The 17,538-nt window shown below is 50.2% G+C and overlaps 1 protein-coding gene across 1 annotated transcript in view; it reads right to left on the bottom strand.

Moving 5' to 3' along the window:
* PPL (periplakin) overlaps positions 1 to 17,311 on the bottom strand; it is a 59,504-nt gene extending 42,193 nt beyond the window's left edge. The window contains exon 1 of the mRNA XM_044445670.1: positions 17,068 to 17,311. Within this exon, the coding sequence (XP_044301605.1) occupies positions 17,068 to 17,129 (62 nt within the window). The 5' untranslated portion in view covers positions 17,130 to 17,311. The remainder of the gene's footprint in view (positions 1 to 17,067) is intronic.
* Between the last annotated feature and the right edge of the window lie 227 nt (positions 17,312 to 17,538).

Below are 17,538 nucleotides of genomic sequence, written 5' to 3'. Positions count from 1 at the left end.
TGGAAAAGCAAGATAGGCAGCACATGACACTGAACTCAAGAAACGTGAAGAAAACGGAACGTGAAGCACTCCACTTGGCTCCAACCAGCTCTCTCTGGTGTGCCGGAGACACAGGATGGAGGACAGAAAAATGGCAGAGCCGGGCCAAAGTTTGTGGGCGTGGAGAAAGCGCCCTCTCATGTTGTCATTGTTGAATCACCACATTTCTACACCTCCTGTAGCCAAAGTTCTCTGGGCCCCCCATTTACATGAATGCCTCCCCACAGCTTATTTGACAGCGTTGGTTGCACTTCAAGGTGGCTAGAAGCTGCCATTCTAATTTCCCACAGTGCCCCAAGCATGCCAGGGGATTATGGGAAATTAAACAGGAGGCTCACAGACACCGAGCATGGAGGGTCCATGGCTGGTGCCAGAGCTGGTGGGCTCTGCTGGGGCAGTGGGCCCTGCCAGTGCGCCAGGCGCTTGATCTGAAAAACGGTTCCCTAAGTATAGAATCGTTTTTAAGAATACACGAACAGCCACCACTTCGCCTCCTAGGGAGGTAGAAAACACAGGTGCAGCTTCCAGCTTGACTTTCTCATGAATCTTTTTCTTCAGCCACTGTTTTAATTCTACCAATTTGCTCAAGGCACCTTCAAGTGGACAGGTAAGAATCTCAGGTTTCACAGAAAGAATGAGACAACTGTGACTCTTTGGAGAAACGTTAGAAAGGATGGCGATGGCCCAAGGGGCTTGGATGAAAAATCAGTTCTAATAAGCACTGTGTTTTAACACTGAAAAGCTCGGAGTAAACTACACTTTCATTGCATTCCAAAGCTTCCCAACTCAGTCCCTGAGATCCCTACACGTAATGTACCTTGGAGACCAGCAGTGCCAACTCCAGGTTTTGTTGAAGGCCCTTGGGAAAGGCGCCCTCCATGGACCCCTCCTTCAGGGAGTCTACATCCTCATCCCCATGGCTGCCATCTGCCTTGGCTCCTCATCTTCTTTCTCAAATTGCTTCTTCCTTGCTCCCTCACCAGGCAAAGAGCCTGGGTGCCCAGGGGCAGCGGCTTTGCAGCCCTTCCTTCTCACCACCTCCATTGCCTGGGGCAGAGTGAGGGGCAGGAGAACAAGGAGCTTGTAATACTGCCAAGAAGTGGGAACCCCACGGGATCTCATCTGAGAGTGACTCTGCTGGGCACTGGGCCCAACCACACCTACCTGATCCCTGCCCAGGAAACCTCTGTCAGCCAGAGAAAGCAGCCCTGAGCTCACTGGACCACTGGTCTGGCTTGATGTGATAAGCCTTCCAATTCTGTACAATGTGAACAGATGCTGTCAGACCAAAGGCCTATCTAATCCAGCATCCACTTTCCACAATGGCCAACTAGATGCTTCTGGAATGGACACTTTAAGGCCATACTAGACTTTACATAGCAGATGCTGGCAGCCATCTACCAAACTTTCCTTTCTCTCTTGAATGGAAGGGATCCAGGAGGCTGAGGCTGAGTCTCACCGGACGTGCTGAACCCTTCCTGCCTTCTTTCCAAAGTCTTCATTTGCCCTCCCCAGGCTGCTTTTCCCCCCACTGGGGAAGAGAGCCAGATATCTTTCCTTGTTGAAGGCTGACACAATCGCACACATTTTCATCCTGCATCTGTAGTTGATGCAAAGCAGTATGATTGCACAATCGAGCCCGGAACAGATTAAACCTGTTGAGGATTTTACTCAGGAGTCTTCATCTCCTGTTTGCTTTATGCAAAGTTATTATGTCCTTCCAAAATTAGAAACATAGAAACAGAGCGAGTCAGAAGGGGCCTCCCGGGCCATCTAGTCCGTCCTCCGGCACCAGCTGGCTCTGCTCACGACATGCCCATCATGTGCATGTCTAGCTTATCCTTGAACATCCTCACCGATGGGGCCTCAGCCACCTCCCGTGGAAGCCCATTCCACACCCTCGGGGTCCTGACTGTCAGGAAGTGCTTCCTGGCACCCAAATGGAACCTTGGCTCCCTGAGCTTTGCTCCGTTGGAGCGCGTCCTGCCTTCCTCTGCAGGGGAGAACAGGTATCTCCCCACCTCCATGTGACATCCTCCATGTGACAAATTAATGCTCTTCACCCACCCACACCCACCCAGACAGAGCACAGAACTAGATAGAGTACTTCTACCAGGTAGAAGATTCAGATCTACAGCCTTTGTATAAAATAAGTATATGTAATTATTCTTTTCACTGCACTTAGTCAGCATACCTGCTCCAAGTACATACATATTTGCAAAGAATGTTCATTAGTCTGGTTAATGATCGACTGTTTCCCATTCCTTCAGTCCTGCTTGAGAACAAAAATTTGATGGAGAGACCTTACGCTGGCCCAGCCTATCGATGTCTTCAGATGTAATGATTAGCTCCAAACAAAGCACAGAAGAGCATACCTTTCTCATCGGACAGCTTATTCACTGGCCATGCTCACAGAAGCAGTGAGGAACCGAGGGGGAAGCTGGGGGGTGTTTTGCAAGGGCAGCTCCCAGAAGTTCTCCCGTGCAAAGTTCTGAGGAGCCTACTATGCCTAAATTGGGGTATTTGGCTCCTCCCTTCCTGCCCCTCCTTGTTAACTAGAGAAAAGTGGGTAAAAAACATGTAGCATCTCTGCAGGTATGTCTCAGCACCTGCTGCAAGGTATGAAAGGCATGTCAACAGCAAGATGGAATCCAGGGTTGTCAACCCAGGTACATTCTAATCATAGCAAATGCTTTGCGCTGCAGGCATTTTGTCCACCAACACACACACACACACACACATGAGCTGAACACCTAAGTAAGAAGTGCCAGCGTAAATCACAGAGCCAGCTGCCAACCAAGAAAAGGCATTCCTAGCAGTTAGGAAGCCAAAAGCAAGCGGTTTGGGCAAGGGCCTTTGAGTCGGGCTGCACAAGAGACCCGAGCCGAGCGTTCTGTAGTGCAGACTTCCCCAACCTGGCGCCTTCCACAGGTGCTGGGCTCACCTTTTGCCCAAGTGGGCTTCGCTTCCTTCCGCACCCCCCCCACTGGAACCTTTCCGCCTAGTTTTTTGCTGAAACTACAGCCCTCCTCTCCCCGCTCCGTCCAAGCACCCCTTCTACAGATGGGAGGGTCATTTAAAGACACACACAGAGCCACACGGACTTAAGAGCATGTGGATATTAGCACATGCAGGTCTCTGCCTTTTTCACCCCATGGGCTGGAGTCCCAGAGTTTTAGCACCCGGCACCAGCCTCTTGACTCTGGAGGCCGCCCTGGCATTCATAAGGAGAGAGCTCCTGGATCCAGCTTCTCTTTCACCCACTGGACAGTCTGGATGGCATCTCGCTTTTGTGGTCTCTTCCGCAGCAGTCCTGCAGGCAACGTCAGATTTTATTCCATCTTACACAGAAGTGCAGAGGCTGAGGATACTGGCTAGGTGAATGCAAGTGACTCGACTGCCTGGGCTAGGGCTGCGCCCGCTGCAGAGGAAACAAGGGTGCCAGCGAGGGGGCGGGCGACGGCCCTCCCGCCTCCTCCCACCACGCACGCCCGCTGGCCCTCTTCCACTTTATTCCAAAGCCCCTGCACCGGCCTCTGTCTCCTGCAAAGCGGGGCAGCTCCTCTGTTAAGCCTGGTCTGGCTCCACCCTTTTGAATAAAGCTTTTGTCTCTGGGGATCAACGGGTGCAGCATCTCCCACAGATGAAAGGAATCGCTTCCACCGCTGCCCCGTCCCCTTCCCTTCGCACACACAGGCAGAAGTGGACGTATGAATAGGTGCGGCAGCCCCAAGCGCCTGAGGCAGAAAATCGCCATTCCTCAGCAATCAGCGCAGAGCACATTCCGCTGCGAGTTGGGAGGATCCAGCTCTGGGGCCGGCAGCCTCTCTGGCACGAAGCCACGTTTGGAGCTGTCCCGGTGGGCACCACCACAAATGGCTCCTGTGAGAGGCGTCGCGCAGGACACGCCGCGTGTCCTAAAGGCCGGGCCCAAGGCGACAGCAGAGTCCGAACCGCAGCACACAAAATAACCTCTTGCAAGCCCCGTTTTCAGCTTTACACGGTAGCAATGCCAGCCGCCAGCAAGAAATATGACAATTTAAAAGAAGGGTAGGATGGGGTTGTATGGGAAAAAACGGACAAACATGCTCCAGCCACAACCCCAAACGCATCCTCGCAATCTTGCAATCACAAATCGCATCCTTTCTGCGAAATGTGCACTCCGGACGTGTGTTTTTGAAGAAGGGGGCCATTTTACACTTTAATCTTTGGGGGGATGTGCACCTTCCCCAGTTTAGGTGAGAAGCAATCTAATGTTTGGGAGCACAAGTGCTGTGCGATGAGCATCAGGTGGGGAAATGTGCGACACTCAGCTGTCACTCCGCCACCCGGCCCAGGCTCACAGCGCAGTGGCAGGTGCCAGGACAAGTGCTCAAGGAGCACACGAGTCCCTGTGGGCACCACGTTGCCTATGCCTCTTCAGGTGTTCAGTTCTGCCTGAACTTTCTCTGTAATTATTTCGGTCTCCGGCAACCACACAATCAAGTCTAGTTAAAAATTTGTGGTTCACCTCTGTAACAGGAACAGCATAAACAATTCCCCACTCCACCAGCACGCCAAGGATTCATGGCTACAGCTGTTTACAGACGAAACGGCAAAATGCTTACTGGCAAATGTTTCAGCCGCAGCCTCAGGCAAGGCGGCGCAGTCAGGAATGTTCAGGCTGCCCTGTTCCCACAACACCATGAGAGCAGGACTGTGCGGCCAGTGAGATGTGTGTGATCAGCTAATAGCCACGTTAATCACGTTGCAAAATTTTCTCCAGAGTCTTAGGTTTAATTAAAAGCAGTGAAGTCTCTTGCAGCTGGAGTCATCTCCTTCAAAGAGACTCCTTATTAACCAAAGCCTACATGGGGAAGCCGGTGTTGCAACAACCACAGCTAGTGTTGTGGCACTTTAAAGACCAGCACATTGACTGTGGTTTCTGCTACAATAATTGTGTTGGTTCTCAAAGGGGCAGTGAGATATGAAACATTTGCCATAAGCAAAAACCCTCCCAAATCCGCAGAAATTATACTTCTGTTGCATTGACTTCAAGCAAGCTCACAGCAACCTTTTCATCTACTTCACAGTGTCGTTGTGAGCCCGCGTGAGAACATGTGCCTTGCTCAGAGCACACGAGTCACACAACTAAGTGGCGATTTGGACCTGCATGGCCCTCCAGCAGCTGCCACAACAGTTACAAATAACAGAGAATCCCTGCTGTCCAAGCCCAGAAGCCTGACGATGACCAGAGAACCACCAAGCAAAATTTCCCTTGGCTTCCAATGGAAGAGGTGCAGGTTTTTCAAAGCCAGCTGGGGCTTTTAAACACTGCAGATGGGTTTGAAAAAGCAAACCATGAGTGGCTGTCTAGCCTTTCCCATAATTCTTCAGGCTTTAGAATTACCGCGAGACGGGCTTAAAACAAAGGCAAGGGCATGCCAGAGACACGGCATAAACAACCTGTCTCTGGAGCATGCATTCTCAACAGACGGAGCTGCCTTCTGCCAAGCTGCCTTGCTGGTCCACCTAGTTCAGGATGTCTTTTTGACTAGCATCAGCTCCTGTCCCGCCTCTCAGGCAGGAGTGGTCTTAAGTTGCCCTTTCGTCTTTCTGGAGATACTAAGAATTTAACCTGCTCTGTCAGGGAACAGCCACCTCTCCCTGGAATGCCACGGATACAGCCAGGAAAGACGGGACATCAGTAAACTAGCCCATTCCTCATCCCAGTGGATGAAACATGTTCCTTGGAGAGCTCAGACAAATGAGAGCTCAGACAAATGAGCTGCCCCGGGCTGCCTAAAAATGCTAAGCGCACCAGAGGCGATGGTAGGGGGCAGCTGCTGACCCTGGAGCCCCAAAGTTCTCATTTGGAGCCCCGGATCTCTGGGGGACCCTCTGCCCCGCCTCTCTGTTGTCCATGTCACTCGCTAAAACAAAGCGGCGAGGCCCTGAGGGTCTCTGTGGCATCAGATCCCACCGATGAGCCAGCTCTTGGCCCGTGTGGCCCCATTTTTTGCTGACATCAAATACCCTTTCCACAAAAGGGGCCTCTGCTGGGAAAGAGAGGGGCACTTGTCCTTGGTGCACATTCCCAGGTCAAACTGATCTAGCTTTTTTGGAGGGCGGGAAACTGGGCCTCCAGACACGGGGATGATAGAAGTGGAGGAGCTTCCCTCAAGGCCACCCTCCCAGGTGTTCAGAACAGCCAGCTGTTGGGAGGGGGAAGCTGCAGGAAGCAGGCGAGGCTGATGCCGTAGGGCCTGCATATGAAGAGGCGGCTCGCCTGCCTCCAAGGGGGCTGTCCCAGAAGGGTAGGGGGGCCGACATACTCAAAAGGAGGGCTCTCAGGAGTAGTTGCTAGATTGGGTTCAACAAACTGTGCATGCTCAGAAACTCATTATTTGTTGGTTGTGCTTACTGGAAGTGCACTGGAGAATAAAGAGCATTTTGCCCAATAACTGTCTGTTGTTTTGGAAGTGGGGAGGGGGAAACTTCGCTTGCAACAGTATCCTTAGGAGAGAGATCCTTTAAAGAGGCAATGCACAGAGATACTTTAGAATACGGGTAAATTAGCATATGCAGATCTGGGGGGAGGTCCCTGGGCTTTTCCGGACCTATCACTGCCCCCAAAAGCATGCTCCTCCTCTCCCAGCTTCCTGCCCGAATTGGCTCCAGACAGAGCACCCCAGCTGAGCAGAGGGCAACAGGTGAGGCAGCCTGCACTGGGACTGTCAGGCGCCTGCCACCGAACCAGGAAGGCCTCTTGCACCCAGGCAAGGAGCAGATGCCACGTACGTCCCAGGGCCCTTGCTTAGGCGCCCTCTGGGGCCCCTGCTTAGGGGCCAGTCCCCTCTGGAGCCTACGCCCATCCCAGCCGTCACTGCACCTGGCTCTGGGATAGGGGCATGCGTGCTTCCCTGCTGAGACAAGGTAGCAGCAAGATACGTTTGCACGCCATGGGATGCCAGATACGTCCGCAAGTCATGTGCTTTACTGCTTTAATTATTTCTCGTCTCTGGCAGCACAGAAAGCAGCCTCCTACACTTCCAAAGCCCTGTCTTAGAGCTGCCTTTTAATCAGAGCAAACATGCAGTCTTGCGTACATTTTCTAGGGAGTAAATCAAGTGGGTTCCGTCCGAATGGCCGTTTGCAGTATCTTGCAATAAAGCAAGCATCCTACTTCAGCAGTGCCCATCCAGTTTTGCCTTTTTGTGAGGATGGATGGGATGAGATGAGATGTTGCAGAACGGCGAGGCCATAACCTGTCATGTGGAGCCACAATGCCACGTGTTTGCAGAAGTGCAGTGCTAAAATGCTGTACTGGAGGGAGGACCACGCAAGGCCCACACTTCCTGGCATTGCCAGTCAGAAATATCGCAACCATGCTTTTAAAAAGGTGTGAAGGGCACCCTGGAATTCCTGTTTGGCAGTCGTGCTTTTGGTTGTCCCTAAGAAGACCGTGAATGAAGGCCAAAGTGGCCAGAAAGGGATGTCAGACCATTGGTTCATTCTAACCACGCACAGTGGCTTTTGCTATTAGAAACACAGAAACAGAGTGAGTCAGAGGGGCCTCCCAGGCCATCTAGTCTGACCCCTGGCTCCAGCCGGCTCCGCTCACAACAGGCCCACCATGCGCATGTCCTGTTCTCATAACCCATCTTGAACTCTACTGATCTGCAATCACACAGAGAGGATATGCTGATCAAGGGATTATCAACATGGCACAGCATATTTGAGGGCACATGATTAGAAAAAGAAAAATCATACAATGCCCAGAATTCCACAGCCAGCCTTTCTGGCTGGGAAATCCATGGATTTGCAGATATATATTTCAATTTAAAGAGGCATAAGCGTTGTGCCCTAAATAATTATGTCTTATCTTGAGAGAAATAAGCAGCAATCTTCCCCTAGGAGTTAGTTATATTGCCAGCAGGACCCAGAGGAGGGAAGGGCAATTCCAGGGTGCACCTCCCACCCTGATATCCCGATGGGTATTGTATGGCATACTGGTTTCTGTCCCCTTAGGGCTTCTTGGGCTCCACCAGAATGATTAGACAAGCTGAAGCATCTGTCTAATCCCATTTAAACGGAGTTACACCAATGGGTCCTTGCAACATCTTGTAGCAGTGAATTCCGCAAGTTAATTACGCATGGTCTGGAAAAGTACGTTTCTTTGTCTGTCCTGAATCGATGGCAATTCCATCCTCTAGGCTGACCTTGAATTCTGGCATTAGGTCAGCAGGCTGACAACCAAAGCGCTTCCAGTGCCAGGCTCCATGCCGATTGCTCCTGGACCCGGCAGCACCAGATCTCACATGAAACAGCTGAGGTCCTGTCCTACAGGTTCTGACCCAGAGACCATCATCTTCATCAACAGTTTAGGATTATGTACAGCATTTTGTCAGTGTTCAAAGACTTTTAAGGCCCTTGAGACAACAGAGACTTTTTGGATCCTGCTATCTGAGGACAGAGGAGAGCTCTCAGAATCCACACTCCAGCACCCTCTCCATGCCTCAACAGCTGGTGTACGAGGAAACATGTTGGCTGCATCTCTGAGGCTGCAAGAGAAACCTTAGAGACAGGAAAAGAGGGCATTCTGGGGAGGAGACAAGTGCTACCAGGATATGATGTGCCGGTGTCTGTCCTTACCCCTTTCAGAGCTGAACTCTGTTGTCAGCTGATTTGCAGGGCAGGAGGAGAGCAGAGCTGATCCCGCCCCCACCACACACACACACACACACACACACACACACACACACACACACACTTCTCCTACCCTGCACAGGATGGTTACGGGCTGAGTTTGGAGGGTTACGGGCAGCCTCACTGGGCTGTGGTCTGAGAGGCATTTTCTCAGTAACCCCACCCTTCAAAGACAGGCCAGTCCTGATATCCACAGGAATATGAGAAGAGCCCTGCAGGATCAGTCCCCTGCTTCAGGGCCCGGGAAGGTCAAAGAATTTAGTCTTTCTGTGTGTCTCTATGAAACATCCCAATCCACACCTTGCACACAGGATCCAGTGGATTTTACACTTATCGCTTACCCTGCACCTCCAGTTTCAGTGCCTTTAAACATATATTTAAATACTGCAGATTTGTGTTAAACAGAAGGGAATGAAGGCTGATAAATGCTGGAGTGATGCAGACTGGAAATTGGGAAACCCATCCAAGTCTAAACCACGTGTTCTGCTTTACAAAGTGGCTTCCCGGAAGCCCACACGTGGGGCAAAAAGGTAACCCACCAGCACTGCGCAACCCAGCATTTGCTAACCAAGAATGCTGTTTCTTGGCATGACCCTTTGTGGCTGCTCTTGCTAATTCAACCTACTCTCCCGATTCGTTCTAATCCTTTTGAAATCCGTCTTACGGGCAGGGACATCAGGCTGACAAAACCAGGTACCAGATTCCTGAAATATCATGACTAAGATGGAAACTTCCTGGAACACACTTCCTGGAGCACGATCCTAGCCACACTCACTTGGAAGTATATCCCACTGAGTTCAATGGGGTTTACTCAGAAGTGAGCATGCATAGGGCTGCCACAGCATGTCTGCCCCGCCCTGTCCTTTGGAGCGCCCAGTGCTGGAAGCAGCTGCCATAAATGGAGGAATGTGCAGAAAGAGCTCCTGGTGGATCAGGCCCCACAGCTCTTCCCCCAGCAACAGCTGAGAAATTAGACTCTGACACCTGACTCAGTACTGCTGGGCAGGTTTCCCTTCATTTTTTTAGTATGAGAAAACTGGTTTGAAATCACCAGCTCTTCCTGCAGTTGGAACGGCCATGGGCTTAGCCCACTTAAATTATAGCTTTCCTTCCCATAGTTATTGCTTTATTTGCCACATGAATTTGAAAATATAGGGTGCATTAATGCGCTTCCTGTCAGCAAACTCCTGGTCAGGGAAGCAGAACCAGGTTAAATGACAGACAATTGCATGGAACATCCTTCAACAGAGATTTTTCTGCAGCCTCTGAAATGCAAGGCGCCAGGGGCGAAACAGCAAGCCGGTGCAGCACAGGATTGCAGGCCTTCTGACACGCTTGCGTCAGTTCGGGGGATGGAGCACAGCTCAATGACAGAGCCCGTACCTTGCATGCAGGCCTCCGATTCATTTATGTTTCCCTGCAAGGCAGCTTACATGATCCACCCCCTCCACTCCATTTTTATCCTCACAACAACCCAGTGAGGTAGGTTATGCAGAGAGTCAATGATTGGCCCAGAGTCACCCAGTGCGTTTCAGGGGCTCTAGAACCGGGATCTCCCAAACCCAGTCGGATGCTCAAGCCACTGTGCCGCTCCATGAATCCATATGTTCCTATGACAACACCGGTTCTTCTGTTTCCTCCCTCCCTCCAACTACATGGACATGAAGATCACATCACCACAAAGATCCCAGAGATGAAAGAAAGGTGCAATTCCAAGCAATGAAAATTAGAGGAGGGAATAAGAGATCATCATAACTGGTCAATGATCATAATAATCATGAATGTTAGTGAATTTATATATTTATATATAAATATATTTCCACTTTGGTGGGGGGGGGCAAGGAATTCAAGACAGCTAACCCCTCCTCTCCATTTTATCCTTACAACAGCCTTGTGAGGTAGGCCCAGCTGAAATTCAGCGACTGACCCAGAGTCACCTGGTGAGCTTCATGACCAAGTAGGTACTAGAAACCAGTGCTGCACAAGCACCAGCCAACCGTCTAACTGATGCACATCCAACTCTCTCCCAAAACGTCTGGATATCTAAAACACAAGTGCATACTATATAATTAAACTGCAGGTCTCAGTATGCACACTCCGTCTGCATATAAATGCCGTGTATACATTTTGTTATAAAATGTATGCATATGTATTGTGCGTGCAATACGGTCGAAATATACCGCGCGTATTGGCTGGAGTCAGGATCCCCATCAAGTAAAAGGTACACATGCAATAGTGAAATGAGAGGCACGATTCTAAATTCCTGAAGAGGTAAGTGCCTATTTTTAAAGATGTCACACACTGATAAGAAAACAAAGCTTTGGGCACCTGGCAATATCCCAGTTCACTGAACTGCATCAGCTGAATTTCATCATCACAACCCTGTAAGGTAGAGCAGGTTCAGAGAGGAGGAATGAACTAAGGTCACCCAGGAAGCTCCATGACTGAGCGGGCCTCAAACTCTCTTCTCCCAGGTCAAAATCCAGCATCCACCAACTCCCGCGCCAGGCCTGTCACCACCGGTCAGTCAGTCAGTCAGGAGAGATCTAGCATTGTGCTCTTGATTTGCAAACACCTTCACAACATGCCTTTCCTCCAAGTCAGGCTCTCCAACTCAAACAAAACTGATGTTGCCAGTTGTGAAGCCGGCTGTGAACAGGGTTGACTGGCTGATGCCTGCAAGGGCAGAAACAGCTCCCTCCCCACAAGAACACCCAGGAATCAGTTCTGCAGTCCAATAAACCCACAAACATCTTTTGGGGATATGAAAATATTTAGGCAATTAGTGAATGGACAAACATACATTCGGTGTTTTCCGTGGGGTGGGTGGGTAGAAAGGGAAATGCCTCCCTAAAGCAGAGGGGGAAGGATAAGATTAAACCAGCATTTGCTTTGCTGCTTTTTATATTCGTCATTCAGGTGGCAAAGCCAGGAGGAAGCCAAGCTTTTGCCATTGCTGAGCGACCTCTGCCTGTTCTTGCTTTCTTAGCATCAGACTGTCAATAGTTTCCAAAACTGTTGAAACTACTATGACAAAGATGTCATTTTGATTTCCTATCATATCACTCTTTTTGCCTCTAAAATATTTGTAACTGAATACATTTTAGCATTGTACAAAACCCTGGAAAAAAACTGTTGTGGCAAAACACAGCAGGATGAGAGCCAGGGTGGCACAGAGTCAGACTGGGATTCAGGAGATCCGGGTTCTAGTCCCCATTCAGGCTTATGCAGTGACTTTAGGCCACTTACCCTCAGCCTAACCTTCCTCACAGGGTTGTTGTTGTAAGGAGAAAAATGGACTGGAAGAGGATATGTAAACTGCCTTGGGTGCTTTGCAAGAGGAAAAAGGGTGAGCGATAAATGCAATGCATGAGAATATTAGAAATAATGCACTTCAGGATACAATGAACTCCCCGAAGGGTAAACAACAGGTTTCAAAAAGTATTATATGTGTGAGACCAGCCATGGTCACAGAGAATTCAGTTTCTAAGCTTAAAGCAAACCTGCTCAACTTGGAGCCCTCCAGGTGTGTTAGAGCACAGCCAGCGAGTTGCAGCCCAACGCACCTGGGGGGCGCCAGGTTGTGGAAGGCTGGCCTAAAAGGCACATGTCACGCCACAATGCTGCATCTCGCCATAATTCCAACATTGCATTGTGTTCAGTGGAGCAACCGGGGTGGATTAATCACTCTACTGAATGCAGAAGAGCACCAGCTCCGTCTGGATGCCTGGTAGATCCATGCAGGGCTGCGACCACCTCACCCCAAGCAATCCAGAGCCGCTGCCACATTTCCTGATGCTATGCTCTCCTGCATCAGCTCCTGCATTCTGAGTCTTTGGAAGATCATTGGAGGATCAGTCCTCCCCTGCATCTGATTTGTATACGCAGCTGATTGCATCTCGAGACCTGGATCCATTCCCATTTCCCCTTCTCGCTCCAGTGAGTCATTCAGGAAAAGGGGCCTGCCTCTCTGCTCAGAAGTGAAGCATCTTTTCCAGCCCCAGCGGAGTCCTGGATGACCCCCCAGTTCCCTGCTATGGCCTTTCCAATTCTAACATGTTTACGAATGCAAGCAGAACAAATGCTTCATCGACTGGCCAAGAATAGGGCAGAAGCAAGCAATGTTCTGTACCTCTAGCAATGGCTCAACACACAGCAATTAAACAGGAAATTAGAACAAATGCTTCCATAACTAAAATGGCTTTATCTGAGATACTTCTGGGTGTCCAGCTACCACTACCTGCATTGGAGCAGGGCCAGAAAAAAATTGGCAGCCTTAACAGCCCTTTCACACAATCAGGACTGCAGGAGTAGGGGGGAAAGGTGGCTGCAATAAATCCACAATGTATTTATGCAACTTAAAGAAGTTAAACTAATTTTATAGAGGAAGCCAGAAGGACAGGAATGGAAGGGTAAACCGCAGGTTTGTACAACGCCGTGCAAGCAAGGCTGCCCATTCCTCACTCCAAGATGCCCAGCCCACCCTTACAGCCTTCTCCGTTTTTTAAATGTTCTTTTCCCTTTTCACCCCTTCCCACTTTGTGGCTTGTTGTTGTTGCTGGTAGGAATTAAAACAATCTTGGTAGGACTTTGGTAGGAACTAAAACAACCTGGACATGTCTGTATAAATGCAATTATTTTATATTTCTATAAGTTGCCCCAAGGGTGTTTTGTGTCCTGAAAGATAGCTGTAAAATGTTTTTAAATGCACAAAATTATAAATTCTCATAGCAACTGAATGCTCCAAGGCACCAAGACAGGATCCAGCTAGTCCACACACTCTCATCTTTAATCCACAAGGCAGAAATTCAACAGGTAAACATTTTCCCAGCATGGAGATGTAACACAGCAGGGCAGGGAACAAAGCAGCTGGGTTTCTCCCTGTTGCACAGCTGTATCATGGGCGAGGTAGGAAAACAGGCAACCTTAGGCAAACAGTTGCCTGCATCGTTCTGTACATTTATAGAAGGCACAGGATTCCACCACAGAGGGAAAGCTGGAACTCTTGCAAGGCTGTAGCCAGAGCCGCAACGATGCTGTGTGGACTCGGCCTCGCCAGAAATGTCCCTTGAGCAGCCAGTTTTCATTTAAAAGAAAAGCGAACTTGTAGCGATCGACAGGTGCAGGCAGCTCAGTAAGAAAGATGCCAGTCCAGCCATCTTAAGCACCTCAGGCAACTTTGAGTTCTGTTCTGGCTGTTCTGCAAAGATTTCACACTTACTTCGCTCTCCTCTGCGCAAAACTGCTCCGAACTCTTATCTACCTAAATGCCTCCTGCGCGTTCTTTTCTTTTCCGCTCGGCTCGGCCTTTGGGAGCACGTGCCCAGATGGCTACTCTGCGGAGAGGGCTGGCATCCCAGCGCGGCTGCGCGATTCCACTCTAGCCCAGACTGGCCATGCTGCCAGGACGTTCAGCGCGAAGTGGTGCCAGGCGCAATTAACAAAAGGGTCCCGATAGCGACTGACACACCAGGAGAGGCACCATTCCAACTCTCCGCCCTTATGCTGGCAGCTTCTGCATAACACAACCTCTGGAACAAGGTTCCAGATGGAACATGCCTCTTGGCTTAAGCTGATAGGATTCCCCAGACAATGATGGTGGGGGGGGGGCGGGAGGGGAAGGATCTCTCACTTTCCAAGAAACATCACATGCTCATAGCCAAACACCAGTGCAAAAAGTTTCCACATTTGGAGAAAAAGAGGCCAAAGTGTCTCACAGCTTCTCTGGAGACTTGTAAGGAGTGCTGAAGAACGGTATGTCCCCTGCTTATATGAAAATTTGCAACTTGCCTCCTGAGTGTCGAGATTCGAAAAGAGGATTGTGTAAACAGAACTTTAATTCAGCATTGCTAAACCTCAATCTCAGAATGTTGAAATTCGCTTTTTTAAATGACTCCTAGATGGTGCAGGAGCCTTGGTGGGTGGCTCAGGGAGTCACAGCAGACACAGCAGAAAATTCAGCTGCTGCAGATTATGCTAGCAAAGCAGTATGTACATTAATGCAAAAAGCATCGCCGGATGAATTTCTGGCTGCCACGTAGTTGCTAAAAGCCCAAGAATCCTCTTCAGCCACACTGGCTTCTCTGGAAGATGCACCAGAGATAAATAAATAAAAAATAAAACAATCACCATGGTGATCTCATGGTGAGAAAAGGAACTTTGCATATGCTCAGAGGCACACACATTACTGCTTCCAGGGTGGGACAGCTGTGCTCAGTAGGAGGCTGTATGCTTTGCTTGCAGGAACTCTGCTCCCAGGCTTCAGTCTTTGGCATCGAGAGTTAACGCAGGGGTACGGAGCATGTTCACCGCATGGACATATTTGACAACCTGAGGAATTGTTCCGGGCACCACCACAAAACAGCTCTCACAGAAGGTGTGGCAAAAGAGAAGGATTCGCCCCAAAGAATGAGTAAAGGACAGAGCGTGTGTCAGAGTTTCAACACTGCACAATTCCACCAAACCCAGTTTTCTGCACTAAAAGATACTGGCTGCAGATTAGAAAATGCATTAATTAAATAAAAATGGCAGGAGTGAAGCAAAAAGATGCCCAGCGTGCCGCACTGCTTATTCCTGAATTAAAAGGATCCATGGAATCTTCCATCTGAGATCCAGAGGGAGCTGCTGCCAGCCTGGACAGACAACGCTGGCTTCGCCCATCTGCACCAGGAAGCTCTGTTCGTGTGCCTTCGTCCAGGCACCGTGATTCAAAAACGGCACCGCAGACTGGCCCTTGGGCAGCAAAAGGAGCTCGCTCCCAGGCCTTGGAGTTTGCGAACTGCCACGCATTTCGGTGGGTGTGTCACTTTGGGTACAGACCCCATGTGCGCAACCTACAGTAAGGGTGTCCTCCTTTGCTTTGCCTTAGTCAGGAAAACCCCCACAGTCCCCAGCATGCCCCAGGACTAAGGACTGCACCCCTACTGGATTCAGTTATACCAGCAGGGTACAGAGGCTGGAGTGCTGGATTGGGGCTCAGGAGATCCAGGCGCTAGTCCCCATTTCCACGAAGCCCCCTGGAGGACTTTGGGTCAGTTGCCAACACTCAGCTCAACCTACCTCACAGGGTTGTCGTTGCAAGGATAAAAATGAAGAGGAGGAGGAGGATTATGGATGCAATGGGGAGGGGGGAGGGAGAAGATAGAAATGTTTAATAATACTGAATTAGATGTGATGCATCACTGGCCATCTCGGTAGACAGCACTGGGCGAAGGTTAAACCACAGCCTGCCTTGAAGTAAGGTGTCTCCATAGGCCCAGCTCCTGTTTATTAAATCAATGTGCGCTGCTTCTGTTTTAATTAGGACACATTGGGACATGTTATTCGGCTGTGGAAGGGGCCCTTCCAAAGGAGCAGCAAATCAGGTGTATGCCAGTATTGGGGGTGGGGGGAGGAGGAGAAAAAGAGAGAAGGTGATGAAGCCGCACCCTGAGATTAAATTCTGGAATGTGCCAACAGCACTCTCAAGAGAACTATGCTGAAAAGAAAAATTGACTGAACATTCTTTCGCGCACTTCCCTGGGTGGTGCTCCTGTTGCACACGGGGGGGGGGGGTACCTCTGGTAAACATGCTTAGGATCCCAAAAAGAGAAGCCCAGAGTTTACTAGAAGCCAGGATTCACCCAGGGTAACTACACGCATTGTTTCAGTGAGAGGGAGTCAGTCCTGGAAGGTAAGAAAACATGAGAAACTGCACAGTTGAGCATATGTAGAGTGCTTTTCACACACCAGTCAGTAACCACACCCTCTAATAAGGCATAGGGTGGTCATGATTTTTTGGTAAGTGGAGTTGCAATTTGTGTCACTGCCCTCCTTCTAGCCGCATTTAAAACAGCCTGGCTCACAGGAAAGCTTTCCCCATTATCACATCCCTGCGCTAAGTAAACACAGCTCCCCACACTTTTGCATTTGCAGCTAGTTTCTAAAAACATCGGCACAGGGTGAGCGAGACAACCAGCACCACAACCAGCCCTCGTTTCAGAACTCAAACCGGATCATGGCAGTTCATTGCAAAGAAGTATTACAGGGAATCTGCCCGCCGAGGTCCCCGTGGATTCGGGGCAGCGGGGGGGGGGTGATTTTGGAGAGGGGCAACGTCCTACCAGGGTCGATCTCAAGTCCATCTTATTTTAAACCAGAAGGAAAGCACTGAGGTTGGGAAGAAGGCGATCCCAAGGCAGCCAGAAGCAAAACCTCGCTCCAGTGACGCCGAGTCAAGTGCTGGAGGAAAGTAGTCAGAAAAGTCCGGAGCGCCTACCGCGCACCTGTTCTCAGCTGCCATGCAGCCGCTCCAGCTCCGGATTCGCGCTGCAAACACCCACCCGCCCCAGCGACGCTTACCTCTTCTTCTGCACTGTCGGGCTGTATTTCCCTTTGTTTCTCTTCTTGAACAGCGAATGCATAACGGAGGACCCCTGGACCCAGCAGCTGTGGACGAAGTCAGTTCAGTGGGAGGCAAAGAAATTTCCTGGCACCAGCCGTCCGTCCGGGCGCCCCTTTCCCCCAGGCGAAAGGTGACTGGCTGGCTTCTTCTGCTGGGTCCTGCTGGTTTTAAAAAGCTCTGAATGGAGAGGAGACCAAGCCACTCTGCAGCCACCTCAGTTCCTGCTTCTCGCCAGGCTAGGCTGGAGTTACCTCCCATAGGAGGTGGTGCTTTCCTACCAAACTTGTCACGGGTCCAGGCGGAGCTATTCCGGGCTGTAATTTCCTCATCAGCCTTTGCTGGGAGCCGAGGTTGCTAAGGGAACGAGTCCATGCTGCCATTCGTACATCTTTCTGACCTGAGCCATATTCAGCTTTCAGCTTATTTTT

Source organism: Varanus komodoensis, unplaced genomic scaffold (genome assembly GCF_004798865.1).
Source record: "Varanus komodoensis strain SLA01 unplaced genomic scaffold, ASM479886v1 scaffold49, whole genome shotgun sequence".
Classification (NCBI taxonomy): domain Eukaryota; kingdom Metazoa; phylum Chordata; class Lepidosauria; order Squamata; family Varanidae; genus Varanus; species Varanus komodoensis.
Note: the sequence above shows the minus strand (reverse complement) of the source record. Positions and strands in the feature narration are given on the sequence as shown.